This window comes from Alexandromys fortis, unplaced genomic scaffold (genome assembly GCF_014885135.2).
Source record: "Alexandromys fortis isolate MF-2015 unplaced genomic scaffold, M_Fortis_MF-2015_v1.1 scaffold_88, whole genome shotgun sequence".
Lineage (NCBI taxonomy): Eukaryota > Metazoa > Chordata > Mammalia > Rodentia > Cricetidae > Alexandromys > Alexandromys fortis.
In genome coordinates, this window is record NW_026067961.1 from 7185221 (window position 1) to 7213054 (window position 27834).

Here is a 27834-nt window from a genome sequence, read left to right on the forward strand (position 1 = left end):
TAGGACGCGGGACGGTTAACAGGCACGCGGAGGCTCCTTTTGAAGCACGGAGTCTCTGGACGCTGTCGCATAGGAGTGGTAGGGATGAAGTGACTGAGCTCCTAGGCCATCGGCTCATCTGGGCTGCGTCGGGACGAGTGACGAGCGCAGCCCCCTCCCCTCCCTTTTCTCTCGGTGTGGCACCGGCTAGTGACGTCGTGGGTGTGATGGCCGCCGCGAGGCCGGGAAGGTGAAGGTGAGAGGCGAGCGCGCCGGGGTGGTGGAACCGACAGGCCCCCGCCGGGAGAGTCCTGAGCGGCCCAGCTTAGGACGCTGGGGCCCCTGGGACTCAGGCTTGGGCCCAGGCTCGGGTCACACGGGCGTTCCCCTGCTGCGGCCTTGCCGTCGAGCCCTCCTCGTTTCTGAGGAGGGGGCGGGCCGCAGGACCCTGGGCTGGGAGGTGGGCTCCTCGAAGCTCCCGGCGCTCTGGTCTTCCTAGCCCTGTGGTCACACCCCTTTTCCAGTTTTCATCCAATACTTTTCTATTTTCTTTTTGCCAGCATTTTTTTTTTTTTTTTAGGACCCAGTTCACTGCCTACGCCATTTATGGCGGAGGTCCTTTTACTTGTATAACTTCTCGTTGCCCCGTTAAGACCTCGAGGCTTGGAGCTATTCTTATCCGTCCCTGACCCTAGCACCTAGAACATTGAAGGCCTCAGAGAATACTGAAAAAGATAGCTGTGTGGATGCAGAAAGGCAAAGCTGCCGGCCTCCATCTCTTGTAATACTCCCTACCCTGTTAATCTACTTTTCCAATCATCTCTCCCTCCTTCCAGAAAAGGACTCTTGATGCTCCCCTTCTTTTATTGTTTTGGGAAACACAAGTGAGCTTTGGAGTCACAGCTAGCGTATCTTGGTCTGTAGCTTGACCACTCTTTGATTGTATACATCTTCCCAGTACTCTAAGCCCAAATTTATTCCATAGACTTGAGGATGGAAGGGGTTACTTTACAGCAGCTGGGATACACTGACTCCTCCTTTCCTCTCCCCTTCCACTGCTAGTTGACAGTTTCTCACAGTCCTCAAGGCCAGACCTTGTCCTGGTTCAGCTCCCTCCTCTCTGCTGAATGTGCCTTTGCGGGGACCTCATTGGCGCCTTGCACTAGCACGTGGCTAAGAATGTGTTTGTGCATGCCTGTGCTTCGGGTCTCTTGCCATCATCTTCCCTCTTCCCCTCCACACTTCCTCACCTGCTTCTGAAGTACCTCAGTGAGTAAGCTTCCCTCAGGGATGAGTTAGTTTGGCTTTGACTCCTGATCAGATGTGTTTTGCACATCAGGTGGGTTTTTTTTTTTTTTTTCCTTCCCGGTTGCCTATTGACCTCTCCTTTTTCCTTTTCAAAAAGCTGGGACAAGTGGAGTCAACACCATCAGTAGCCAATCTGGACCTGAATCAACACAGAGGAGACCTCAAGTTCTTTTCATCGTCTTGACTCCAGCCATGTCCACGATGTCCACCCTGTAAAGGTCTCTTACCAGCTAAAAAGTAAGTGTAGGCTGTGGTTCTGGGCACCGTGGGTCTGTATTGCGATCAAAAGAGTGTGTTCCCCGGCTCTCGGGTGCAGGTCTCTTGGATGGAATCCTGGAGCACAGAGCTGGTGGCTTCTGACCTCTGTTGGAAGAAACTACTGTTTCTCCTTTCTGCTTCCAGGGGATTTCACTCGTTGACAGTTCAAAACATGGCCAGGACCTATATCTCTTGAGGTCCCTGAAGAATTAGTCTCTTTCCCTTGTGCTGGCTCTTCTCTGTCTCTGCTTGGCAGAAGCTGGCTCCTTATCATGGCTCTGGGAGTCTGCTCTGTCTTTTTTACCCTGGATACTCTTCTGTTTCAATTTCTCAGCTTCTCCTGTGTTGTGCCAGCAGACCATCTCTGGACCATTTTATTTTATCTGCTAGGAGTTGCTGAACATAAAACTGGGTAAGGAGGTGATGTGGATTCAGGACCACACCTGGGATCCACACACCTTGCACTGAATTTTGACGCTGCTGTGTGAACACCTAATACTCCTCCACTGTGTCAAGGCAAAGCTTCTGATGGCCTTCAAGTGCTAATACTGACTTCTGTTTAGAATCGGGCTTGTTTCTGATCTTAAGTTAGTGTGTTATTACTGTGCTCTTGCAACTTCTGGGGTGGGAGAAGTCTGTCAGAATGAGCCGTTCCCTGAAGTGTGAGCCTTTGAATTTTAAAGCCTGTTAGAAGTTTCTTCTGGCCCCACCTCCTCCTTTCTTTTGAGAAAGGCAGGCCCTCGTGTACAGACTGGCCTTGAACACCCTGATTAACTGAAGATGACCTTAAGCTGTTTTTTCTTTTTTCCAGATTTATTTATTTTGTGTAACTTATATTGGAACTGGACCCTCTGGCCCAGTTGTACTTAGGGGATAGGCCCCACATGCCTACAGTGAGCCCTCTGGTAAGGTGAGGCCTATCAGGGCTTTCCAGAGGAGGGACAGGAACTCAGCCTCCTCCCACCATCTTGCTGAAGGCAGAGCCCCAGAGAGCAGGGTTCTTGGGGGGGCTTTTGTGTGTTTATTTCACAAATTCAGTCCTTTTGAGCACATAGATATGTGCAGTTTGCTCTTTGGATTAAATTCCAGAATCGGAAATAATTCGTTTGTCTCTCTTGATGGGCTGAGCTCCAAACTTAGCTAGAAACTGCTTTTCAGGAAAAAGTGGATTTGGATGTTTAGGGATGCAAGGTTTTAGCTTGTTTCCCTCAGTGTTATTACTAACGCAGCCTGTGCCTCTCGCAGTTGTGGATGAGGAAGGTGGAAATGGGGAGGGTGCAATGCTGTCAAAGATTGGCTTTCTAGAAGCTCAGCACCTATGTAGAGACACAACGTGATTGTAAAAACAATTCAGACTAAAAATCTGGTAAGGTTGTGTCCTCTGCGTGTGCGTGACTTAGAGTTATTTCTAGGAGGAAAGTAAGAGTATGCAAAATGAATAGGAGAGAGTGGTTTCTAGACAGAAAGCAAGGTCAGACAGATGCAGACACACAATGTGGGAATCAGCAGAGCCAGAGAAATTTGAGCTTGGTGCCAGCTGTGGTGGGTTTCTGCAGGGCTACGATGCATAGCTGCAGGTGTGAGGTCAGAGCAGCTCCTGGCCAACTGAACACCCAGCCGCTCAGCTTTACTAGTGTGCATGCCCTTGAGTCTTGAATTACTGAACACTAACAGCTCTTGGTTTGTATTCTTTGAGCTTAAAGACAATGACCAGCATCTTGGAAGCACTCACTTCTAAAAGCCCAGCTGTTATCAAGCAACTTTCTTCCTGCAAGTCACTTGTGGGCTGGGCACTACTTATCTCTTCCAGCTGACCTGTTTACTCCATTTCCATGGTAGTGGGTGGGGGAGAACAGGATGTGCTGGTAGGGTTACTCACCAGCTTTGCTCCCAGCATCCTAGACTGGATTGCTGGGTGGCCATGGGGAGAGTCTTGTGATCTGGCTGTAGTTTACTACTGTGTGAGACAATGAGACATACTACCTTTGAGCCCTAACTGTGCTGGACATGTTGCTTGTGCCATCATCTTTAGTCATTTTACAACGTACACCATATCCTATTGTTGAATGTGAAGAAACCAGGGACCCAGAGTGAAATGACTGGCTTGGATCTATGCAAGAACACAGGGCCTTTTATGTTGTTGATTTCAGAATCTCTGTCATGGGCAGCCTCACCCCATCCTACACTCTTTCCCTTCCTTGTTCTCCTTCTGCCCACCCCTGACTTCAGAGCACTCTTCCTTTACATTATTGAATTATTTTATTTCCAGTGCCCATTCTCTGAGCTCTGTTGTCTTTCCTAGTTGAGAAAGCATGTCTCAGAAGCTGGGTGTGGTGGTGCATGCCCACAATTGTAGTCCTTGAGAGAGAACAGAAGGTTGAAAAGTTTAAGACCTCCATGAGACCGTGTATCTCACCACCACACACCATACACACCATACACACCCATCACCACACACCATACACACCCTACCACACACCATACACACCCCACCACCACACACACCCATCACCACCACACACCATACACACCCCACCACCACACACCCATCACCACCACACACACCCATCACCACCACACACCATACACACCCCACCACCATACACACCCATCACCACCACACACCATACACACCCCACCACCTGAAGAAAGAAGGGGAAAGGGGGAAACGGCAGTGTGCTCACTTCCCTGTGTCCTACAGAATCTGTAACATGCCAGATGGTTTGTTGATTGGGCAACATAGGTTTGCCCCTATCTCTGTACCTGCTTTTTTGCCTACCATCAAGGTGGCCTTTCTCAAAGACCCAGTTTTAGCACTTAAACCTTCTGTGCTTTTTCTGGCTGCTCTTCCTGCTCAGAACCTTGTATTGCATCTTTGAACACCATTGTTGGGTTTTCTTGTGTACTCACTCATGGGGTGGAGGCTTGGTGGCAGGCACCATGGATAGATGACCATGCCCAGAATGACAGGACTAGATCCATACAGCTGCACATGGTCCCCTCAGCCTGAGAGGGCCTTTTCCTTTTCATGTCCCGGGATCTGTGGACTCTGCTGGGGACATAGTGCTCTCCATGGTTGGAACTCTTCAAGTAGGACCTTCCAGGGCTCCACTTGAGGGCCAGCCACACCTGGGAGACACTAGTATATGTTTTGAGGGTTTTTTTGACCAAAAATCAATAGGACTTTGTCGTCGTGTCATGGCTTCTGTGAGATGTGTGAAACCGAGAAAAAGATGAGATAGACTAGCAGAGACCAGAATGCCCAGTGCTAGCACAAGACAGTGGAGGGTTTTTACCTTTCTCTTTCAAATAGGCTCTGTAATATACAACCATAGGAGGAACTGATAGTCTTTTGTTGTCATTGCTTGTTTATTGAGACAGGGTCTCCTGTAGGCCAGACTGACCTGAAGCTCAGTGTGTGGTCATGCCTGGTGTGTGGTCATACCTGGCCTTTAACTCCCAAACCCTGGAGCCACCGGCCTGTGCTTCCATGCCATTCCCAGTACATCCCTTTTTCTTTTGTTTTTTAGTCTTAGAAGTAGATCTCTCTCTCTTGAGGTTCACCGGTCCTTGTCTCTACTCCGTAAGCAAGCAGACTAACAAACCACATTTGGAGTGAGGACCACTGTTCCTGGACCGCAAAGTGGCCATGGAAGGGTGTGGCTGACCCTGACCTTGTTTGCACTTTGCTTTCCCTGTCTGATGCACTTTTAGGTTGATGGTGTTGAGGAGATAGGTTCAATTCCTACCACTTCTCCTTCTGAGGATTCCTGTGTGTGAGATTGTGTGACCCCAAGATCCCTCCCCTCTTTCTGCTGTACTAGTCAGTGTTGAACAGGCAAGGCAGGGATTGCTAGCACCAAGCCTGAACTCAGGGCTCTACAACCAGGCAGTTGTGAACCAACACAGTGTGACAGGGACATGGGCCCAAGTGAACTGAGAATTCCCGTCCTCCTTAAGATGTTGGGACCTTGCTTCTCTTGAGTGAGTACAGAGCAGCCATATTCTTGGTGGTCCCAGTTCTCCTCCCACCCCTGCTCCCCAGCATCATGGCCTAACATTATACTCACACAGTCTTGGCTCTCTTTCAGCGAGATGTCCCTGCTCTTCTCTCGATGCAACTCCATCGTCACCGTCAAGAAGGATAAGCGACACATGGCTGAGGTGAATGCTTCCCCGCTCAAGCACTTTGTCACTGCCAAGAAAAAGATCAATGGCATTTTTGAGCAGCTGGGGGCCTACATCCAAGAGAGTGCCAGCTTCCTTGAAGGTGAGCTGGGCACCTGCTCAGTCAGGTTCTGTGAGAAATTTGAGTAGCAGGATTTGGGGGTTCCAAACAGGCCTGCTTTAGGGAAACTTAAGCCCAAGTGTGTCATTGCCTTACCTGTGCTCTGCTTGGATTCCTATGGATCATGAGTACCAGGAACATTAGGTATGAACTATTAAGTTGGAAATTCCACGTTTCATTTGAAGGAGTTTTTTGTTTGTTTGTTTTTGGGACAGAGTTTCTCTTTGTAGCCCTGGCTGTCTTGGAACTCGTTCTGTAGACTAGGCTGGCCTCAAACTCAGAAATCTACCAGCCTCTGCCTCTCAAGTGCTAGGATTAAAAGCATGTGCCACCACGCCCTCCCAAGATGAATCTTATCCCGACCAAAGAGGCAAGCAGGTGGAGGTGTGGTGTGGTGATTGCTCTGTTGGTAAAGCCTGGCTGGCATCTCCAGCATGTGGTGTATGGTGTGTGCCTATAATCTGGAAGACCGCAGTGGGAGGAGCAAGAGTTTAAGGTCTTAGCTGCTGGTGAGTTTGAGGTGAAACCTTGTCTACTAAACCCACCAAACAGAAAAACCAAAAGGCAAGTAGACTAAGGTTTGAGTGTTACCTGACGCCTTAGAGTGACTGAGCCTAGCTTTAACCAGGTGTCTCTCATGCCACAACCCGTGTGTTTATTTGGCCTGGTTCTGGCTGCCATAGCACCAAACACTTGTGTGTTGATTATTCCGGACAGGGCGCCCTAGTTGGTATTTTTAGATTGGCAATAGAAGTGCAAGTAGGAAACTCATGTCACTGCGTCTTTTCTCTGGTTACTAATTTGAGCAGAGCCTCTGTCAGCGGAGGGCTGCTTCCCTATGCCCCTCTCTGTGCCGGCAGTTCCAGACACTAGCTATCAGGCTCCCTCTAAAGGGTGCCCAGCCATAGGTCTGGAGCTTATCTGTGGAGACTCAGGTCCTGAGCCTTCTCTGTCCCTGGTTTCCTTGTGTGTGAAACAGGGGTTCATGTGAGACTAAGAATCTTCAGGTATAGCTGCAGAATCTGCAGACCCAGTGGTGTAGGGGTGCACCCCAGCTCGGGTCCAGTGGTGCACGGGTGCACCCCAAGCTCAGGTCCAGTGGTGCAGGGGTGCACCCCAAGCTCAGGTCCAGTAGTGCAAGGGTGCACCCAAGCTCGGGTCCAGTGGTGCAGGGATGCACCCCAAGCTCGGGTCCAGTGGTGCAGGGGTGTACCCCAAGCTCGGGTCCAGTGGTGCAGGGGTGTACCCCAAGCTCGGGTCCAGTGGTGCAGGAGTCCATCCCAGTTCAGGTAGACCATCTCTCCAGCCTGCTCATTGTCTCACATGGGCAAGCCAGTATATGAAGCCCCATTAAAGAAAAAGACCATGTCCAGTTTTGTTAACCTCCCTGTGCCCTGCCCTGTGCATGGGGCTTAAGGAATCTTCAGGTTTGACCCTGAATCTTAGAGTATGATTGAGGCTGAAATGATTGCAGATTACAACCTGCTTATTTATCAGTAGCTCTGCTCTGCCTTCCCTGAGCCTAGGTATGCAGAGGTGGTGGCCAGGCTGCTGCCTTCTCAGAGCCCAACTGCCCTCTCTGCACTGAGTCATTCTCTCACGTGATGTTGTGGACAGGCAAGTGTTTTGGGAAGGTATCCTGTCACAGCTCTTTGATGTGCCTCATAGTGAGACTCTGAGGCCCTTGTTTGTTGATCACATGGAAGGAAAGAAGCTGAGTGATGGAGCTGTTTTTGGGATTGTTCTGGTTAGGGAGAGGAGGCTTCACCCAGGCAAACAGTTAGAGCTAGTCAGCCTGCAGGCGCTTGTTCAGTGAAGCCATGTGTCTGAGAGCCAGCTTCCTCCTATGAGGCTTTGCAAAGGTCATGCCCATGTGCCCATATAAGGGAGGAATGTTGCTGCATCTGGGGTGGGGTGACTGCTGGAACAGGGGTGGCATGTTGGCTGGGTCACTTCCTTTCATGGCACTAGTCCGAGGGAAAACTCACTAGGTAGTCTCTGATATGCCACTTTTCATACTCCAGATGCTTTGGGGAGTGTTCTTGGGACTGGGACCTGCCAGCCTGGTAATTTGCAAGAGTTTGCTGCAGGTCCAAACACCCATCTGCTTGCCAGATAGCTGAAGCAGTTTGCGGTGGGTGGGTGAGACTGGATCTTGCTCAGTTTCATCCTCTGTAGTGATTTTTTTTATCCATCTGCCTGTCAAGCAGCACAATCCTTTGGGCATTCATTTACTCGCAAGTGATGGTCTAGCCATCACATGTTAGATAATGCAGACAGCTGAGCTAGCCAGGTACGTGAATGCATAGACAGGGATCTGCTCAGGAGGCAGTGTGCCAGGGAAGGCTTCCTGAGCCTGTGCTGTCCGTGCTAGACATGAGACAAAGTGGAAATGAGCCACGTTACTTCACAACAGGGTTCTGTTCTTTAGAGCATCAGGTGAATTGGGGTGGGTAGCAGCAAGCCAAGCCTACAGGGAGGAGAGGCTGGTGACTTTGGGGAGGTGGTGTGGTGGAGTTAAAACTGGGGACTGGCAAGGCCAGGTGTGGTGGTACATGCCTTTAATCCTAGCAGAGGCAGGTGGATCTCTTGAGTTCAAGATCGGTCTGGTCTACAGAGCAGATGCCAGGACAGTCAGGACTGTGTTACACACAGAAACCCTATCTCAAAAAACACACACACACGGGGGCTGGCAGCACAAGAGGCTATGCGGCCAGACAGGCCCAGCTCTGGAAGGACTTCTCAATGTGACATGGACTGGAGAGGTCCTATACTCCAGAGCCATGTTGCTTGCTTCAAATGGTGTGTTGTGTGCATAACAAAGATTAAATGGGACCATATTTGAAAACTGACTAGAGGGCTGGTGGGATGGCTTGGTGAGTAAAGGCTCTTGTCTCCTCCATGACCACCTGAAATCTATCCCTGGGACCTACGTGGTGGAAGAGAAAGGATTCTTGCAAGTTGTCCTCTGACCTCCACGTGCACATTGTGGCACATGTGTGCCACACATGCTAAAAAAACATTAACTTTTAAAAAAGTGACTCTAACAGTGCCTAGCATGTGAGAATTTTGTAAGCGTTTGTCAAGGAGTAATATGACTGATGGGGCTGGAGAAATGGCTCAGCAGTCAAGAGCACCGGCTGCTCTTGCACTGGACTCAAGTTCTGCTCCTAGCAGCTGTATGGTGTTCACATCTGTAACTCTGGTGCTTCTGTTTAACCTCCAAGGCATCAGGCACAGGTGTAGTGCATGTATATACATGAAGGCAAAACCCTAATAAACATGAAAATAAATAGACGCTAAAAAGGAAGAAAGCAATAGGGCTGTTGAGATGGCCCAGCAGGTAAAGGTGCTTGCCGAGCAAGCCTAGGATGAGGATCTCAGAACCCAGGTGGAGGTGGAGGAGAGAACTGATTCCGAAAAGTTGTCCTCTGACCTCACATGTGCAAGTAAAGAGGCAAGTGTTCAGGTAGTCACCCAGCACTTTGCATTGAATTCATTTCATTTTTAGACACTTAGGGAAGAAGATACTGCTGTTCTTATTGTAGCATGAATTCTAATTGGTCTTAATAATAAAAAAGTCAGATATTAGGGGGTGAAAGCTGAAAGATCAGAGAAGCAGAGCAGCCAACCACTAGTTCTTACCTCTATGAACTCCTCAGATTGAATGGGGTGTTCTGTCTCTACAAGTCCTCAGACTGAATGCTTTCTCTACAAAACTTCAGAGTGATTCCTGAGCTCCAGTCTCCTCCTGCCTTATATTCTTCTCTCTGCTCAACCATATCACTTCCCTACTCCACCTCCCTAGACCTGGGATTAAAGGTGTGAGCCACCACTGCTTGGTTCTGTTTCTCTTTTAGACAGGATCAATTTTGTGTTGCCCAAGTGGTCTTGAACTCACAGAGATCTGTCTGCCTCTGTCTCCCCAGTGCTGACATTAAAGGTGTGCACCACCACTGCCTGCCCTCTATAGCTAACTAGTGTGGCTAACGCCATACTCTGATCTTTGGGCAGGCTTTATTTGTTGGAACACAAATAGCATGGGGGAGCCCTGTCAGTCTTCCTCCCCAGTCCGTTCATAGCTGCCACACAGTAAGACTATAGTAGGGAGTCTGGAACTTCCATCTGCTGGCAGAGCTGAGAGTCAACAGAGGTGGTCTTGGGTTGGAGAGCGAGGCCTCAGCATGAGGGAGGCCATCACTCTGGAGTTCTGACCAAACACTGAACCACTGTCATCCTCCCTCAGACACCCACAGGAATGCAGAACTGGACCCAGTCACTACAGAAGAGCAGGTCCTGGACGTCAAAGGGTATCTGTCCAAAGTCAGGGGGATCAGCGAGGTACTGGCCAGGCGACACATGAAGGTGGCTTTTTTCGGCCGGTGAGTACTTCGAAGCCCTCCCTGGCTGGTGGGTAGGGGTGGGGATGGATACAGGTGGTGGAGGAGGTCCTCTCCACTGGAGAGCAGTGGTGTGCCCTGAGTTCATATGCTCTTTTTGATTGTTTGTTGCTTTTATTTTTTTAATTACATTTTTATTTATTTGATGGGGGATGTGCACAAAAATGAAGAAGGTCATGATAACTTATGGGAGTCAGTTCTCTCCTTCTGTCTTATGAATCCTGGGGATCAAAGTCAAGCTACCAGATTAGCAGTAAGCATTAAGCATCTTTCCCCACTGAGCCATCTCACCAGCCCTTTTTAATTTTTAAATTGTGATTTTTTTTTGTTTTCTTTTTTTTGTTTGTTTGTTTTTTTGTTTTTGTTTTTCGAGACAGGGTTTCTCTGTAGCTTTGGAGCCTGTCCTGGAACTAGCTCTTGTAGACCAGGCTGGTCTCAAACTCACAGAGATCTGCCTGCCTCTGCCTCCCAAGTGCTGGGATTAAGGTGTGCACCACCACTGCCTGGCTAAATTGTGATTCTTAACAAAACTCTTCATGCATGGAGCTGGAACTAGGCTGAGCTGTGTCCCAGCTCCTGGATGAGCCAACAGAGAGTGTGTCCCTGGGGAGATAGCAATGATGCTATGCAGCTAGTCCCCAGAGCTTTTCTTCTGGTGGAGCGGAAGTCGTTCCTAGTAAATGGTGACTTCCTGATCCCCACACGCCCCAGCCCTTGGCAGCCATTATTCTGGCCTCATCCTGCCTGAGCTTCCCAGTGCTAGGATTTGACTATTTGAGCCAGATTCTCACTAAAACCGAAGTTGACCGATTCTAAGCTTGTCAAGGTAACCAGGTTGCCCCAGGGATTGGAGAGCTGGGATTGGAGGTGGCTGCCACACCTCCCTGGCTTTTACATGGGTTCTAGGAATGTCTTCAGCCCAGTTCCTTCCCATGTAAGGCAGAATATTCCATTTCATGTGCATGTGACATTTTATTTGTTCATCTCTGTGAACAGTTGGGTTGCTTTAGCTTTGTGACTCTAACAGATAATGTCACTGTGTGCGCATGTGTGTAGATGTCATTTCTGGTCCCTGCTTCTGGTTCTTTGGGTTTGTCCACAGAAGTGGGATTGCTGGTGAAGCCTGTCGTTCCGCTCCGAAGCTCACTAGATCTCACTAGTGTTTTCTTCAGCAACTGTACGTTGTATAGTTCCCCCAGCAGTGCACATGGGTCGTTTCTGCACGCCCTTGTCCACAGTGTTCTGTGTTTTGATAGTGGTCATGCCTCTGAGTGAGAAGTAACAGTCTGATGTGGGGTTCTTTGTTTTTTTTTTTTATTTTTGTTTGGTTTGGTTTTTGGAGATAGGGGCCTTACTGTGATGTCCAAATTGATTTTTAACTCTTGGGCTCAGGTGATGCTGCCCCAGCCTCAGTGCTGGACCCTTCGTGTTGGGCTCCTAGTGTGGTTTGATTTGTATTTCCTTAATGTTAGGGTTGCCGCGCTACTTTTCATGTGTTGATTGGCCTTTTATATATCTATATCTATTCCTTAGTTAGGTTGTTCTTTTGGTTATTGTTGCATTGTAGGAGCTTTTAAATACATTGGTGGGTCTTTTTTAAAGACTCATTTATATTCTGTTATGCTCATGGGTATGTTCACTTGGTACAGATCTTGGTACCAACCAGTGGCACTAGATCCCACTGGAGCTGGAGTAGACAGTTGAGAGTTGCTGAGAACTGACCCCAGGTCCTCTGCAAGAGAAGTGCACACACTTAACCACTGAGCCAGTGGTTCTCAATCTGTGGATTGTGACCCTTTTAAGGCTCAGACAACCCATATTTATGTTATGATTAATAACAGTAGAAAATTACAGTTATGAAGTAGCAACAAAAATACTTTTATGATTGGGGGTGACCACAACATGAGGAAATAACTGCATTAAAGGGTTGCAGTGAGGAAGGTTGAGAGCCACTGCACAGAGCCCTCTCTCCAGCCCTTTAAATACATTCTGTGTATTTGTAGATCTTAGCCATTCTGCAGGCTACCTTTTCACTCTGACAGTTATATCCTTTGGTGTCTAGCCCTTTTATTGGTTTAGTCTAATCAACTATGTAGACTTTTTTCCTGTCTGTGGGGTCATACCTAGTCAGTGCTGTGCTGTGAAGCTTCCCCCTTTGTTTTTTGTTTTTTTGTTTTTTTTTTTTTTGGACTTTGTATTTTATTGTGTTTTTCTTTAAATTTTTTTCTTTTCTTTTTTTTTTTTATTGAGAATAAGAAAAAAAAAAGTTTCCGCCTCCTCCCAGCCTCCCATTTCCCTCCCCCTACTCCCACTCTTCTCCCCCTCCCCCCTCCCCCTCCCCCCTTTGTTTTAAGAGTTTCAATTGTAATAAGGAGGATCAGGCACTAAAAACAATTAGCACCTGAAACTGGTGTGTCTCGTTTGGTAAGTGCTTGCCTGCTATGTATGTGAAGCCCTGGGGCCCAGCATGATGGCACTCACACCTACAATACCAGCACTCTGGAGGGGATGGATTGGAAGGTTTAAGGTCATCCTCCATTTGGAGTTTGAAGCCAGTTTGTCAAAAACAAAGCTACAATTCTACTTAGGTTAAAAGTCCTAGATAAACTAACTGGTGCTTGGCACACAGTGGTAGTAATGAGTGAACACTGTGTCTCAAGGCCTGTTCCTGATGACTTGTGATCTCAAGTGTGCTCTCAGCTTCTTTGGCCTGTTGTTTCTTCATCCTTTCCTGGAAGGTGTGGCCTGGCCCTCACCCGGGTGCTAGTATCTGTCCATGTCGCTGGGCACATGGAGATCGGTGGTTTTGGAAGCTGTGTGCTGCTGGGATTGCCATGCAGAAGAGAGAGTGTTCCCATTAAACCCTGGAGTAGGCAAGTGTGCAAATGGAGCTGTTTACAAGAAGCAGAATGTAGAAAGGGGTGTGTTAAATAGAGCACTAAAGGAAGCTTCCCTTTTGCCTGACACTGGTGGGCCTGAGAAGTGGGGCTTCATGTGTGAGAAGCATGATGGGAAAATAGCCACACAGCAGGCCCAGTGTTGGGAAACAAGGACATGGGATCATGTGGACAGGATGACAACTCAGAGGACAGGGCCCATGGTTTAGGGAAGAGCATGGTTTGCTTTGAAGACAGTCAGTTTCCACCAGTGCTTACTTACTGAGTGGTGCTGAACTCTGAGACAGGTCGTGTCTGTACCAGCCCTTGCTGCACCAGCTGCCTGCAAGCTGATCTGAAGCGCTGAGCATGTAACAGGTCCAGGCTGAGGGATGTTCACCTGCCATTTTAACAAACACAGAGCCCTCCTTTCAGTGCTACCTGGGTGCCGTTGACATGGCAGAGAATAAGACTTCAGCCCAGTCTGGGCACTACAGTGTGACAGCCCAGACTATTGTTCATGGCCTCACTGTTGTTTCTCCTAGGACGAGCAATGGGAAGAGTACCGTGATCAATGCCATGCTCTGGGACAAAGTTCTGCCATCTGGGATTGGCCACACCACCAATTGCTTCCTGCGGGTGGAGGGCACAGACGGCCACGAGGCCTTCCTCCTCACTGAGGGCTCGGAAGAGAAGAAGAGCGTCAAGGTGGGTTCCGTCCAGCCAACTCTCTGCTGTGGGCGCTAGTGGGTGCAGTCTGGACACGGAGCAGCCAGCACAGCAGTGTCACAGGGCTCACCCACCTCCATGCTCATGAGCTTTGTGGGGGATTGTGAGAGTGTTTGAGAGGGTCGGGAAAGTGGGGCACCAGGAACAAGGCCCAGCTTGTTGAGGGTGAGAGGCTGAGCCGGCTGGCTGTGCACTGCGCAGGGAGGAGAGCACATATGTTCCTCCTGGGCTTATCAGCAGGGTGTGGTTCCTGAGTGTGCGCTGGGATTCTCATGCCCCAGCCAGCAGCCCCTGCGTTCTTACTTTCTGAGAGGCATCTGTGCTCTACTTGGAGCCAGGTGTGCATTTTGATTCATGGGGGATTAATCGTTGCAGAATAAATTGCGCCCCAGGGTGATATTTGAGAGAGAGGCTTAAAGGGGAATGCGATGAAAGAAAGGGAGCTGGGGAGATGGTCCCTCTGTGAAGAGTGCTTGCTGCTCTTTCAGAGAACACGAGTTCAGTTCCCAGCACTGTCAGGTGCCTCACACATTCTCCTAGAACTCCAGCTCCAGCGGGTCCAACACCCTTTTCTGGCCTTTGTGAACACCTATATACATGCACGTAGTTAAAAATTAATGAATCTTTTAAACATTTTCTTATTTTCTGTGTATAAGTATCTGCCTACTTGTATGTCTATAACACAGAGGCACAGAGGTGTCTGGTGCACACAGTCTATCCAGAAGGGCTTCAGATCCCCTGAAACTTAGTACAGTTGTAAACTGCCTTGAAGGTGCTGAGAAATGAACCCAGGTTTTCTGGGAGAGCAGCCAGTGTGCTTGAATCTTTTTTTTTTTTTCTTTTTTTTTTTAAAGGACAGGGGCTAGCCAGTTAGTTGGTCAGCCATCCCAGGCTGCTGTGTTGTAGTAGGTGGCACAGGAGATCTCCCAGCTGATGATACTTCTTGGCCTGATGTTTATTTCCTTCCTCCACCGTCAGACTGTGAACCAGCTGGCACATGCCCTCCATCAGGACGAGCAGCTGCATGCAGGCAGCCTGGTGAGTGTGATGTGGCCCAACTCCAAGTGTCCACTTCTGAAGGATGACCTCGTGCTGATGGACAGGTGAGAGGGGGGAGACTCCTAGAATCCCAGTCTGAGGGTACCAACTCTCCATTTCTGGGTGATTCATGTTGAAGGTCCCTGTGTCCTCTCTTTGCTCTGTTTAAGTACTGGAGCCTTTCGGAGAGCTCAACCAAATCCTTCTGCCCCTTGGATTTCTTCCAGGGCCTGGTTGGTTATCATGCTCACTGGCATCAGTGCCCTGCAGATGTCCCAGGAGTGGGCTGTTCGAGAGATAGGGGCGCTGAAAAACGGGGGAGGCTCTACATGCCAGTCAGTGTGTTTGGGTTCTGCCAGTCCAAGCTGATTCTGGCTTCAGAGGCACTTGCTCTATAAAACAGTCCTTGGAAGACTTGTGCAACAGATTTAGGCTCTTTGTTCCCTTAGTTCCTTTCCTTCTGGAACACCAAAACACAATTCTCTAGTCTGAAGCCTGGGACAACTTAGGACCTGTTTAATCATTTCACTTGCCAGTATCTGAAATGCCATTGACAGAGTAGGTCTTTAGCAATCCTCAGGACATTGGCTCTGGGAAGGCTGGTGATTCCACAACAGTTAGTATGTGTGTTGGGTAGCATATATGGCCATTTTATTCCTTTTGAAGGAACACCCTGTGTTTTGGACACGTTACTCCTACACCGAAAAATACAATACTTTATATGGTGGCCAAATACAAACTTGGAAGTTGGGCATGGTAGGGCGTGCCTTTAATCACTTCTCTAGAGAGATGAGGCAGGAGGACCAGGAGTTCAAGGTCAGTCTCCGCTACCTGAGGCCAATCTCAATTTAAAAAAGGAAAATTCAAAACTTGAATTTGGTTGAATTTAGTTTCAGTTAGAAAACTGAAAACTACAAGTTATTATGTTTTTATAAAAATAACAGGTGCTGTCTGGTGGTAGTAGCACATGCCTTTAATTCCAGCACTCTGCAGAGCAAGTTCCAGGACAGCCAGGGCTATACAAAGAAACCCTGTCTCAAAAAACAAAAACAAAAAAAAAAGGGGGGAGGAGGGATAGGTGCTAAAACACGGAACTGCGAATTCCTCAGTGATCTGGAAGGTCAGGGAAAGGAAATAAAGCTCCCCGGAAAGGGTAGACCTGCCTCCCTCCTTCGCCCGACTGCCTTGTAAGTCCCAGGGCTGTTCACACTGGGGCTCAGGCCCTGCACCTGACCGTGCTGATTCACACCTGCCCCCACCAGCCCTGGGATCGATGTCACTACGGAGCTGGACAGCTGGATTGATAAGTTTTGCCTGGATGCTGATGTGTTTGTGCTGGTGGCCAACTCAGAGTCCACACTGATGCAGACGGTAACTCTTCTCCACCTTGTCCCTGGGCACGCTGGGCAGGACAGCTAGTGGGGCCTTGACTGGCAGGACCCCTCCTCCACCAAGGTCCTCTGCCCTTGTTTAGGAGAAGCAGTTCTTCCACAAAGTGAGCGAGCGTCTCTCCCGGCCCAACATCTTCATCCTGAACAACCGCTGGGATGCCTCTGCCTCAGAGCCTGAGTACATGGAGGAGGTGGGTGTCTCTCTGGCAGTTTGGAGACTGCCATGAGCCGTGAGCACTAACCATTGGGATCTGCTTGCGCCCCCCTAGCACACATTGATTTGTCCAGGCTCTAGCCCTGCCCCCCCCCCCCCCCCCCCCCCCCCCCCCCCCCCCCCCCCCCCCCCCCCCCCCCCCCCCCGGCAGCCTCAGATCTAGTGGATCAAGTCACTGCTTTGACTACATATGACTGGATGTGGTCACTGATGGCGGTCGTCATTCCCTTCCCCGCCCGTTCACTTTCTCTCTTTTCCTTGACTTCTCTTGGATTGAAAGAGCATCTCTGCCATGATTATTTTCATCTTTGTTTTTCTTTTCATTTGGACCAGTACCTGTAGAAAGAGACTTTAGGAAGGCATTTGGGAAAGAAGCTTAAAGAGAATGAAGAATGGGTGTTTTCTAGGATACTCCCAACTCTGATTTTATGTGAAAGAAAAGAAAAGGGATTTGTGAGTCCAAATGCTGCTGAGGCTCGTCATGGAGCTTTTGTTGTGATCCTGTCTCCACACCTGAGGGAGTGGGACCTGCTCACAATGCCTGACGCTGGGGTCTGTGGAGACTCTTAACACTTTTAAGTTCTACCTAGGAACTGAGACTCTCCAGGGGTGCCTATTGTTTGATAAGTCAAGGTCCTGGGACACTTGGCTTGTCCGTGTAGAGCCAGGTTTAGTCTCCTTTCTTTCTGGGACACCAAAGAACAGTGTTAGGCAGACTTTGACCTGAGGTCGTCTGGGCCTGTTCTGTGTCTCAAGCACCCAGAGAGGAACTAGGGAAACTGGCGGCTCGAGAGCAGAGGTGTTTCCCCACTCCTGCCCTGCTCACACACAGCTGTCTGTGGCCCAGGTGCGGCGGCAGCACATGGAACGCTGCACCAGCTTTCTGGTGGACGAGCTGGGCGTGGTGGATCGAGCTCAGGCTGGGGACAGGATCTTCTTCGTATCTGCCAAGGAGGTGCTCAGTGCCAGGGTCCAGAAAGCCCAGGGCATGCCAGAAGGAGGTAACCATGAGAGCCGACGGCCTCCTTTTTTATGGATATTTGAAATTTGGGTCTCTTACTGGGTCTGCTGGTGGCACTTGGTCTGACAGCGAGGTGGTGCTCAGAGCCTGGAGGAGGTCCTTGTTCCTTAAAATCAACTAGGAGACGCCTCTGGACCTGTCTTTGAGGGCATTTCCAAAGAGGAGTCCCTGAGGGGGATGACTCACCCTGAATGTGAGCTGCAGCATCCCGTGGGCTGGGTCCCAGGCTGAGTGTAAAGGAGAAAGCAGTGAGCCCCAGCATTCCTTGTTTCTTTGCCCTGTAAGGTCTGGGCAGGCAACCTCAAGTTGATGCTGCCATGACCGACTGTTTCTCCGCAAACTGGGAGCCTGGGGAAGCTTGCTTTCCTCCCTTAAGTTGTTTTTTGTCAGATGATTTTGGCCACAGGGTTAGAAAAGTAACCTAGGGGGCTGGAGAGATGGCTCAATGGTTAAGAAGCACTGGCTGCTCTTCCAGAGGATGGGTTCAATTCTCAGCACCCACATGGCAGCTCACAATTGTCTGTAACCCCAGTTCCAGGAGATCTGACACCTTCATGCCAGTGCACGTAAAATAAAGTTAAAATTTTAAAAAGAAAGTAACCTAGAGAAGGAATTTCCCCGTTTTCCTCTCTGTACAGCTGTTTCCCTCACTAACACTGCCATTCTCCTAGGGGGCGCTCTTGCAGAAGGGTTTCAAGTGAGGATGTTTGAATTTCAGAATTTTGAGAGGCGATTTGAGGTACGTCTTTGATTCTGGTATATAGTGATTCTGTCCTTCCAGGTTCTCTCTAGCCCTGTCCCTGGCTATGAAAGTCACAGCCTAGCCCTTAGAGACATTGGCTCCCACCTCCCTCAGTACCTCTTTCTGTTAGCCCTTGGAGGTGTTGGCGACCACCTCACTTAGTGCTCTATCTGTTCCAGGATCTCTGGCTATGAAAGCCACAGTCTAGTCCTTGGAGGTGTTGGCCCCACCTCCCTCAGTGCTTCTGTTTGTTCCAGGAATGCATTTCCCAGTCTGCAGTAAAGACCAAATTTGAGCAACACACAGTCCGGGCTAAGCAGATTGCAGAAGCTGTTCGTCTCATCATGGATTCCCTGCACATTGCCGCCCAGGAGCAGCGGTGAGAGCCCAAGTCCAAGGCAGAGGGAAATTACGGTTCTGTGTATTTTGCTTTGGGCAAATAAAAAGATACATCTAAGATCAGATTGTTAATGTTGAGCTGAGTCCATGGGCTCACACCCAGACCACATTAAAAGTTAAATAGACTGGTCTACAAGAGCTAGTTCCAGGACAGACTCCCAAAGCTACAGAGAAACCCTGTCTTGAAAAATAAAAAAATAAAATAAAAATTAAATAGAACTGGGCAGTGGTGACGCATGCCTTTAATCCCAGTACTCAAAAAGACAGAGGCAAGCCAATCTCTGTGAGTTTGAGGCCAAAAGTGAGTTCTATGACAGCCAGGACTGTCTCAAAAAAATTTTTTTTTCACACTGTTGTTATAGAGTGTGTGTCTATGTTACAGCTCACGTGTAGAAGTCAGAGGACAACTTTGTGGAATCATATCTCTCCTTGCACCTTGTCTGGATTCTAGGGACTGAATTTAAGTCATCTGGCTTGTATAGCAAACATTTAATCCGCTAAGCCATCTTGCTGGCTTGCCACACATTACCCCCTCCCTTATTAGTTAGCAGAACTGTTTCTAACCCTCACCTCTTTAGCCATCTCTCTCTGTCACCACCCCTTCCCCTAAAGGAAGCCTGAGGGATGAGGGGCTGTCTTCTGCCTGCCTCAGATCCCTGGCCAGGCAGGAGAAATGTGGCCACCGTAAGCTTCCCAGCTTCCCTTGGCGTCCCTGCTTTGTCATGTGGGGACATAGGCTTCTGAGCAGTGCTCTTTTGCTTCCAGAGTTTACTGTCTGGAGATGCGGGAAGAGCGGCAAGACCGGCTGAGATTCATCGACAAGCAGCTGGAGCTCCTGGCTCAAGACTATAAGCTGAGAATTAAGCAGATTACAGAGGAAGTGGAAAGGCAGGTGAGAAGGAAGAGAAAGTTCTGTGGGGAGATTGGGGCTCCGAGTCAAAGTCAAGTTCCATGGCAGCAAATGCCAAGGGCAAGGCATCTCATCCCAGGGGCTTCCTCGGCTTTCTGTGGCCCTGGCTGAAGAACAGGTTCCTCTGGGCCTTTGTCCAGGACCCTTTTGATTGCTCATTTTCTTCCACCTCTGAAGCTTCAAATCAAGAGGAGCTGAGGAGGCTGCTTGTTATGGGGACAGGCGTGCAGTCCACTGCAGCCCCTCCCGCCAAAGCAAAGCACAGTCCTCTTGATGCTAACAGCACCCTCCCTTGGCTGCAGGTGTCCACAGCCATGGCTGAAGAGATCAGACGCCTCTCTGTGCTGGTTGATGAGTACCAGATGGACTTTCACCCATCCCCAGTTGTCCTCAAGGTTTATAAGAATGTGAGTGAAGCTGGACTGTCTGAGGGTCCCTGAGTGGAGGTGCCAGGCAGGGACATGAGGCCTCTTTGGTCACTGGCGGTCTTGTTGAACCCCGAGAGACTCCTGGTGGTCGTGCTTCTTCTCACCCTCTCTTTTCTGGAGGCAGGAACTACACCGCCATATAGAGGAAGGCCTGGGCCGGAACATGTCTGACCGCTGCTCCACGGCCATCACCAACTCCCTACAGACTATGCAGCAAGACATGATAGGTTAGTGTCACAGGGGACCTTGGGGTCAGTGGAGCTGCCGTATCCAAGATGAGGCTGGATAGATAGCTCGGTGTGTTAAAAGTGTGTACAGCTCTGGCTGAGGACCGCTTGTTTTCCAAAACCCATGTCAGGAGGACCACAACCGCCTGAACTTCAGTTCTTTTCAGAAGATCCTATGCCCCTACCTCCATATACACCTGCACCCATGAGCACATAGTCCCACAGACACGCAAATACATACACGTAATCAAAATAATCAGTCAACTAGGATGGCCTTTCCTTATCTGTTACCTTTGGTGGTGATTTAACCCACTACCTTCCGGTCTGGTGTCCTGAGTTCATTCTCTGTGAACTTGGGTTGCCATGTGGGACAATATACAAGTTGAGACTTTGGTGTGACTGCTGGCAGGTTCGGAAAGGTGACCTGTCAGCCAGTCCCACCAGCTGACCACCTGGGTGAGGTTTCTGCAGAGCTGCAGCAACCCTAGCAGCTGTATGGACTCTGTGCCTGAGGTTGGGCCCCGGTGTGGCACAGGCCTACACTGATTGCACACTCTCTCTGCTTGTGCCCCTGACAGATGGCTTGAAGCCCCTTCTGCCTGTGTCTGCGCGAAATCAGATAGACATGCTGGTCCCTCGCCAGTGCTTCTCCCTCAGCTATGACCTGAACTGTGACAAGCTGTGCGCTGACTTTCAGGAGGACATAGAGTTCCACTTCTCCCTTGGATGGACAATGCTGGTGAACAGGTTCCTGGGTCCCAAGAACAGCCGCCGGGCTTTGATGGGCTACAGTGATCAGGCAAGAAGCTGCTTTCCTCAGGGCACCATGGGAGATCACCTGCCACCAGGGGTCCCTAAGGCAGACAGCCATGACAGTATGCCACTCAGTCACTGGTCAGCATTGCTACTGTTGTCAGCTTGGTCTTGTCCTGATTACAAATGCAGGGGGGTTCTAGTGCTTGTCTCAGTGTGTGCTCTTCAAAACAGACCACTTGGAGGCTGGAGACATAGCTCAGTGGGGAAATGTGTGCCTTGTACGCATACAGGAGTCTTTGCATTTGATCCTTGACACCACAGAAGGGAGGGAATTTTAAATTCGTACCTGTAAACCACCACTTTAAAATGTATAACCGAGCAATTAGAAATATTTTAGAATAAAAATACATTAGGAACTGGAGAGATGGCTCAGCAGTTCAGAGTGCTTGCTGTTCTTGCAGAGGACACAGGTTCTCTTCCCTGCACCTAATGATGGTTCACAACCACCTCTAACTCTAGTTCTAAGGCATCCAGTGCCCTTGACCTCCATGCATACCAGACACACGTGTGGTGCACAGACATACATGCAAGCAAAACATTCATACATATACAGTTAAATAAAGTTTACAATAAAAAAAATACACATCACGACTTTAAATTTTAGAATAAAAAGTACATTAGGGACTGAGGAGAAGGCTCAGTGGATGCAAGCACTTACTCTTCCTCCAAAGCTGGCATCTCAGCTTGGCTGAAACACGAAGCGTCCAGTCATTGAGAGAACAGTCTAAAGGCAGAAAGCGCTGGAGGAGGATGTCTGACACAAACCCACACACTCAGATGCACATGCGTGTGTGTACACATGTGCACGCACACACGCACTCACACACTCACAAACGCTTTAATTACGACTTTTAGTAAAAGTTCTCTACTGGCAGCAGCCCAGTGACATGCCATAGTGCTCACCTTGGGCTAGCAGGGCTCTCAGGATGCAGATATCCCACTGTGGTGCATACAAAGCTCATTTTCCCTCTTCTGCCTCTTGGGAGTCGAAGAGCTGCTCAGTCCCTACCCTACCTCGTTTAGTCTTGAGGATCATTGAGGGTGTACTTGAACGACAGATTTGTAACATCCTTCTCATCCTTTGTTGTCTCTCATCAGGTTCAGCGGCCTATCCCTCTAACACCCGCCAACCCCAGTATGCCCCCTTTGCCGCAGGGCTCCCTCACACAGGAGGAGCTTATGGTCTCCATGGTTACCGGCCTTGCCTCTCTGACATCCAGAACCTCCATGGGCATTCTTGTGGTTGGAGGAGTGGTCAGTGACACTTGCTTGGGGGAGGGGGGCTCCTGGGGGCTCAGTGAGTGTTTTCTACCCTGGGGGGCTGTGTGGCCAGGGCCTTTCACATACAGTTGTTCCTCTGAGACATCACACAACTAACAGGATGTTCCCACTTCCTGGATGTAGCTTGCAGAAACTCACTGCTAGTTTGAAGCCTCCCCTTCTGACACAGGCCTCTCCCATAACAAGTAGATAATAGGGAACAATTAAAGGTTAAGCAGGAGGCCCACCTGGCCCTTTAACTTCATCTCTTGCTTCTGGATATGTGACTCTGTCTGACTCAAGCCCTGAGGGCAGCCCCTCTGTTTCTGTGGGGCTCACCTTGTTCTGTCTCAAGACCCTTTGTAGCCACCATCCCTCACGATGAGAGATCTGAGATCTCCCTGGGGGTGTGGTGTTGGCAAAGGGTGGCTGTCACAAACACTGTCAGATCAGCTGAGTCCCTCCCATCGGACTAAGAGTTGCATCCTGTGGCTCTTTCCATAGATAGTGGCCTAGGAGAGGGTTGTGACCTACAGCTCTGACCCTTGACAGGCCTTTTATAGATCTTACAGCATTTTGTTTGCCTAGCTATACCATCTGTGGGTTAAATTTACATCACATACCTCCTTTGTCAATGAAGAAGCTTGTCAGTAAACTGGCCCAAGTTCATGTAGCCAGGATGAAGTGTGACATGAAAGTCTACTCTCCTTGGTGGGCTGTGAGGAGTGACTCCAGATTCTGCCCCAGAACAAGCTGTGGCTCTGGATCACCTGGGTTCTCTTACAAAGCCTGTTTCTCAGGTTTGGGGCTGAAGCGCAGCAGGGGAGTCCAGCGTGTGCCAGGCCCTGAATTCCATCCCCAGAACTTAAAGCAGTTCCTCACTAGATCAGGACAGTGGCTCTAACCCTGAGTTATTGCCCATGGCCACACCAGTCCCCTGACTTCAGCTGGAGACAGTGCCTGCTTTCTTAGCCCCAGTGGAGCCGCAGAGACCTCACTCCAGATTAACCATGCATCCCTACAGGTGTGGAAGGCAGTGGGCTGGAGACTCATTGCCCTCTCCTTTGGACTGTACGGCCTCCTCTACGTCTATGAGCGGCTAACCTGGACCACCAAGGCTAAGGAGAGGGCCTTCAAGCGCCAGTTTGTGGAATACGCCAGTGAAAAGCTGCAGCTCATTATCAGTTACACTGGCTCTAACTGCAGCCACCAAGTCCAGCAGTGAGTAACCCAGGGACCTGAGGAAGGACACGCTAATTGGTGGGCTCTCCCCATCTCTCTTTCAGCTTGACCCAAGAGCCCCTGAGTCTCAGCATCATGGGTCCCAGGACTTTGTGTAGTGCTAGCTTTGTGTCCAGGGATGACAGAGGGGTCCATGGCTGAGGAGCTGGAGGCAGGAGGGTCATCCTTGGCTATATGGGGAGAGTTTGGGGCCATCTTGGACTACATAAGACCTTTTCTCTTAAGTAAATAAATATTAAAGGTTGCCTTGAAGGGCATGAGCTGTGGGATCCTAAATCAAAGCCTGATTACAATGCCTCGTTAGGTCAGGAGCACGGAGAGGGCAGTTTTACCACCTTGTACTGCCTAATTCCAAACTCAGGGCAGTCTTCTGGCTTCAACCTCCTGGGTCCTGGGATTGTAGACTTGAGCCACCATGCTTTGATTGCCCTCGAACTGTGGCGTGGCAGACTCTTTTTGCACTGGCTTTGTAGCTGTGAGCTAGATGTTTTTTTATTGGTGTGTACTGATAGGGCTAGGGATATAACTCTGTTGGTAGAGAGTTTGCCTTACATGCATGAAAACCTGCCTTCCCTACCATATCACACACACGCATGCACGAGAGGATGATGAGACTTGGAGATAAAGGAGATAGGACCTTTCCCCGCTGCCTAGCTGATGAGCACCAGAGTCCAAACCCTGGCCTTTTGTCTCCAGTTAGCTTCACCCCTGGACTGATGTGTCTCCTGTGGTGATGCCCAGTGTCTTTGATGTGGGCATCGGGAGCTGTTATAGCAGAGCTGGGAAGGATCCCAAAAGCAGGACTTCAGGCCAGAGCAGATGTGGATGGACTCAGCTACTTCTCTGTTCTGGGTGGATTTGGCCACCAGTAGAATCCTGTCAAAACCACCATCTTCCCAGTTGATCCCATCTTCTGTCCCCTCAGGGAACTATCTGGGACATTTGCTCATCTGTGCCAGCAAGTTGACATCACCCGGGAAAATCTGGAGCAGGAAATTGCTGCCATGAACAAGAAAGTTGAGGCTCTGGAGTCACTTCAGAGCAAAGCCAAATTGCTCAGGTGAGTGGCCTAGTGGCCACGCTGGGGGATTGGGGCTTGTCTGCATCTGCTGTCTCCAGTGTGGACCCCAGGTGCTCCTCAGGGATTTAGCTCTCGTGAGATGTTTGCCAGGCTCTGAGTACAAGATGGCATTGGTGCTGGAGGCTTAACACACAGTGTCATGTCACAGTCCTCAGGGTGTTTGCAGATGGGGTGTAGTGACCCAGGAAACAAGGCAGTGCTGTGATGTTGCAGGGTCTCAGCACTTGGCACAGGCTGTCTCACCCAGTTTTTGTAGCCCTGGCTGGCCTGGAACTTGACAGTGAATGAGGCTGGTCTCAAATTCACTGAGATCCACCTACCTCTGCCTCCCTAGTGCTGGGATTAAAGATGTGTGCCATCATGTCCATCTCAGCTCCACTTTCTAATAGTGCCCATGGAAGCTGAGGCCCTTGTCTGGAGCTCCACAGTTGGGGTGCAGGTGGGCTGCACTTTGACTCTTCTTTCTCTGTGAGAGCTGCCACCATGTCTGTCATATTTAGTTCCTCTCTGAGCCCAGGAGCAGGAGGGCCTAGCACCAGGTCTCTGCACAGGAACAGGACTGGTGGCCTCTGTAGAACTATGACATTTGCTGGGAGGAGGATCAGTTGGAGGAGCCAGATTCTGGGTGCTGGCCCTGCACTCCCTCCTCAGCTTTCCTGTGTCTTGTGGCTTTCATCTGTGAGATGAGAATATAATTTCATGGCAGCCACAGCTAAAGGTAGAAGTACTGTAGTCCTCAGCCCACTCAGGCTGTGATAACATTAGCACATGGGGACTTGCATATCCTGCCCCCGCCTCTGATGTCAGGCCCAAAGAGGACAGAGAGGTACTCACAAGTTTCAGCACTAGCCCCAACAGGTCAGTGTCTGGCCTATGCAGAGGTGCCCCTCCTGCCCACCACCAGGGACACACCGCTCACTGACTGGCTCTGGCTCTCGGGACAATGTCTGCTGCTGCTGTTGCTGGTAGCCACAAAGATAGGCTGAGCTAGCACCCAAACCTTCAACTGTCAATCAAGAAAGCTGACCTCCAAAGGTTTGGGGACTCTGGGTTGCAGCAAAACCCAAACCAGCCGTGGTGATTGACTCGTATAATCAGAGCACATGGGAGGCTGAGGCAGGAGGAGTTCACAGCTGAGAATGAGTTCAGGCCAGCCTGGGCGGCTTAGTGAGATTCTTTCTCAGTTCACCTCTTTCTTAAAAGTAGGACTCTGTCCTTTTCCTCATCTACAAAATGGGAAATTGTGCTATTGAAGGATTAAGTGACAGTTCAGACAGGCTAGTGTGACCTGTTCAGTCTGCCGCCTGTACAAAGCAGTCTTGTCTTCGCAGGAATAAAGCTGGCTGGTTGGACAGTGAACTCAACATGTTCACACACCAGTACCTGCAGCCGAGCAGGTAGTGGGCAGCGGGGGCGGCCTGCGCAGAGAGAGGCAGGGCCGCACCTCCCATGGGCTCCAGTCCTTGGCCACTGCGGAGAGAAGGAAAGCATCCATTGTCCTGTACTGTTTGAGCCTCCACACCAGTTACCCGACCCCTGCAGGAGACCCCGGTGCACACCCCAATTGGAGACCGACAAGGACGGGTCAGCTCGGCATGAGGAGTCACGCGTGTCCGTGTCTGCTCAGCATGTTCACCTGGTTGAAGTTCGGTGCATTTGAGAAGGTCTTCCTCAGGGTAGCACCCTGCAGAATACTGAGGGGAACGCTCACAGGCATCAGGCAGACACGCCCACCTTTTTCAGCCCAAGCAGGCACACCTAGAGAAAGACAATGTGGGGGTGACTGGACTCCCCAGAAGAATTCAGGATAGTTCTGGAAGGACCACGTTTGTCCCAGAAGGACTTGTATCTTGTGTTTGGCCTCAGCTTTAGCGCTTTTCCCCACTTGCAGTCTCTGAGTTGTGCTTGGTGGCCAGGCTCAGCACACCCTGGGCTTTAGACTCAGGCAGCTCGTATGGGAGGCTGGGGACCTCTGCCAGGCAGAGCAGAGGGAGAGCTCGGGAGAAGGCGTGTGGATTAGGGTATCAGATGTGGTGGTGCTGACGTCTGACAGGATGAGATGGGGCTTGCCTCTCTTCTTGCCATTGAGGCCCTTGCTCTGATTTCAGCTCTTGGCCTGATGGTCCTGGTTTATTAGTGAGAGCTAGTGTGGTCCAGGTGGTTAAAGGATGTAGCAGGAGGAATGGTGGAAGGTGGGGCTGCCTGGGGTGGCTGGAGAAGGTGGGTACAGAAGAGATCCCTCTCGCGACCTGCCCTAGCACTGAGGGGCGCACAGCCTGTGAGCCCACCTCCCTAACTCCAGCTCATCTCTGCCTTGCTGCAAGCTCCCCGTGGCCACCATTCTCTAGACTGTACCCTGTGTCGATGCCTGCAGCTGGCCACAAAACAGCATGAGAAGCCAGGCTGCCATTTTCCTACTGCCCTGACCCTCAAGCCTCCTCCCGTTCTACTCCTGAACCTCCTGCTGCTTGCTTAGCCTCCTGTTGACTCTGAGCTTCCCCTTGTTGAGGTTTGAAACTGTTACTGGTCAACGTGGGGAAGATTCCAGTCACCCAGGTGGATTGTCTGAAAAAAACAGTTTCGGGTTAATGAAGCCTTGTAGACCAGGTAGAGAGTGTCTTAGAGATAAACCATTGGGCTGCATCTCCTCCCAGAAGTCCACAGCCAGGAGCTCCCCTGGGGACAAGGTCCTGCTGGTTGGCTGCCCATGGCCATGTGCTCTCTTGCCCCTCAGCCTACCCTGTTTACTGGGATAGTGATGGTCTTGACCCGGCTCAGCATGTAATGGGAAGAAGTCGTGAGTGTATTACTAGGCTGGACAGATGGGGTCACCTCACAGTGGGTCAGGACAAATCAGTGTCACATGATCCCAACAAATGTTGTATTCTTTTTGGGGGGGGGGAATAGAATAAACTCTTTTTCAGTATAGCCCCTGAGTACTGAATGAAATTTTGAACTTACATAAGTAAAAATTCCACTTATACCACCAGGGAGAGACTGCACCTGAGACATTTAGCGGAGCACTTTAATTTCTTGCTGCTGTTGTGTGATCTTTGCTGGGGCGCGACAGGCTCCTGACACAGTGAGTTTGCTTCTGGCATATTCGAGGTGATGCACCTGTCTGAGTTACCTGTATCTCTGCTGATGTATTGGAAACTAAAATAAAGCCCCAGTTATGACCCTGTGTGAACTCTCTGCCTGGCAGTGGCCCCGCAAAGTCTGTGGGC

General features: G+C 50.0%; 1 protein-coding gene across 2 annotated transcripts; it reads left to right on the forward strand.

Moving 5' to 3' along the window:
• Positions 1 to 27791, forward strand: Mfn2 (mitofusin 2). 2 transcript variants are annotated; one of them, XM_050153310.1, is made up of 19 exons: positions 1 to 235; positions 1385 to 1524; positions 5637 to 5815; positions 10080 to 10215; positions 13655 to 13817; positions 14817 to 14941; positions 16139 to 16247; positions 16351 to 16458; positions 17329 to 17482; positions 18174 to 18241; positions 18502 to 18623; positions 19409 to 19535; positions 19856 to 19960; positions 20106 to 20208; positions 20787 to 21007; positions 22123 to 22278; positions 23309 to 23505; positions 24452 to 24586; positions 25939 to 27791. In XM_050153310.1, exons 3-19 carry the CDS (start codon positions 5641 to 5643, stop codon positions 26006 to 26008), a joined length of 2274 nt encoding a protein of 757 aa, XP_050009267.1. In that variant the 5' UTR covers positions 1 to 235; positions 1385 to 1524; positions 5637 to 5640; the 3' UTR covers positions 26009 to 27791. The 2 variants fall into 2 exon arrangements, with proteins under 2 accessions (XP_050009267.1, XP_050009268.1); XM_050153311.1 differs by lacking the exon at positions 1 to 235 and adding an exon at positions 1118 to 1248.
• The last annotated feature ends 43 nt before the right edge of the window (positions 27792 to 27834 follow it).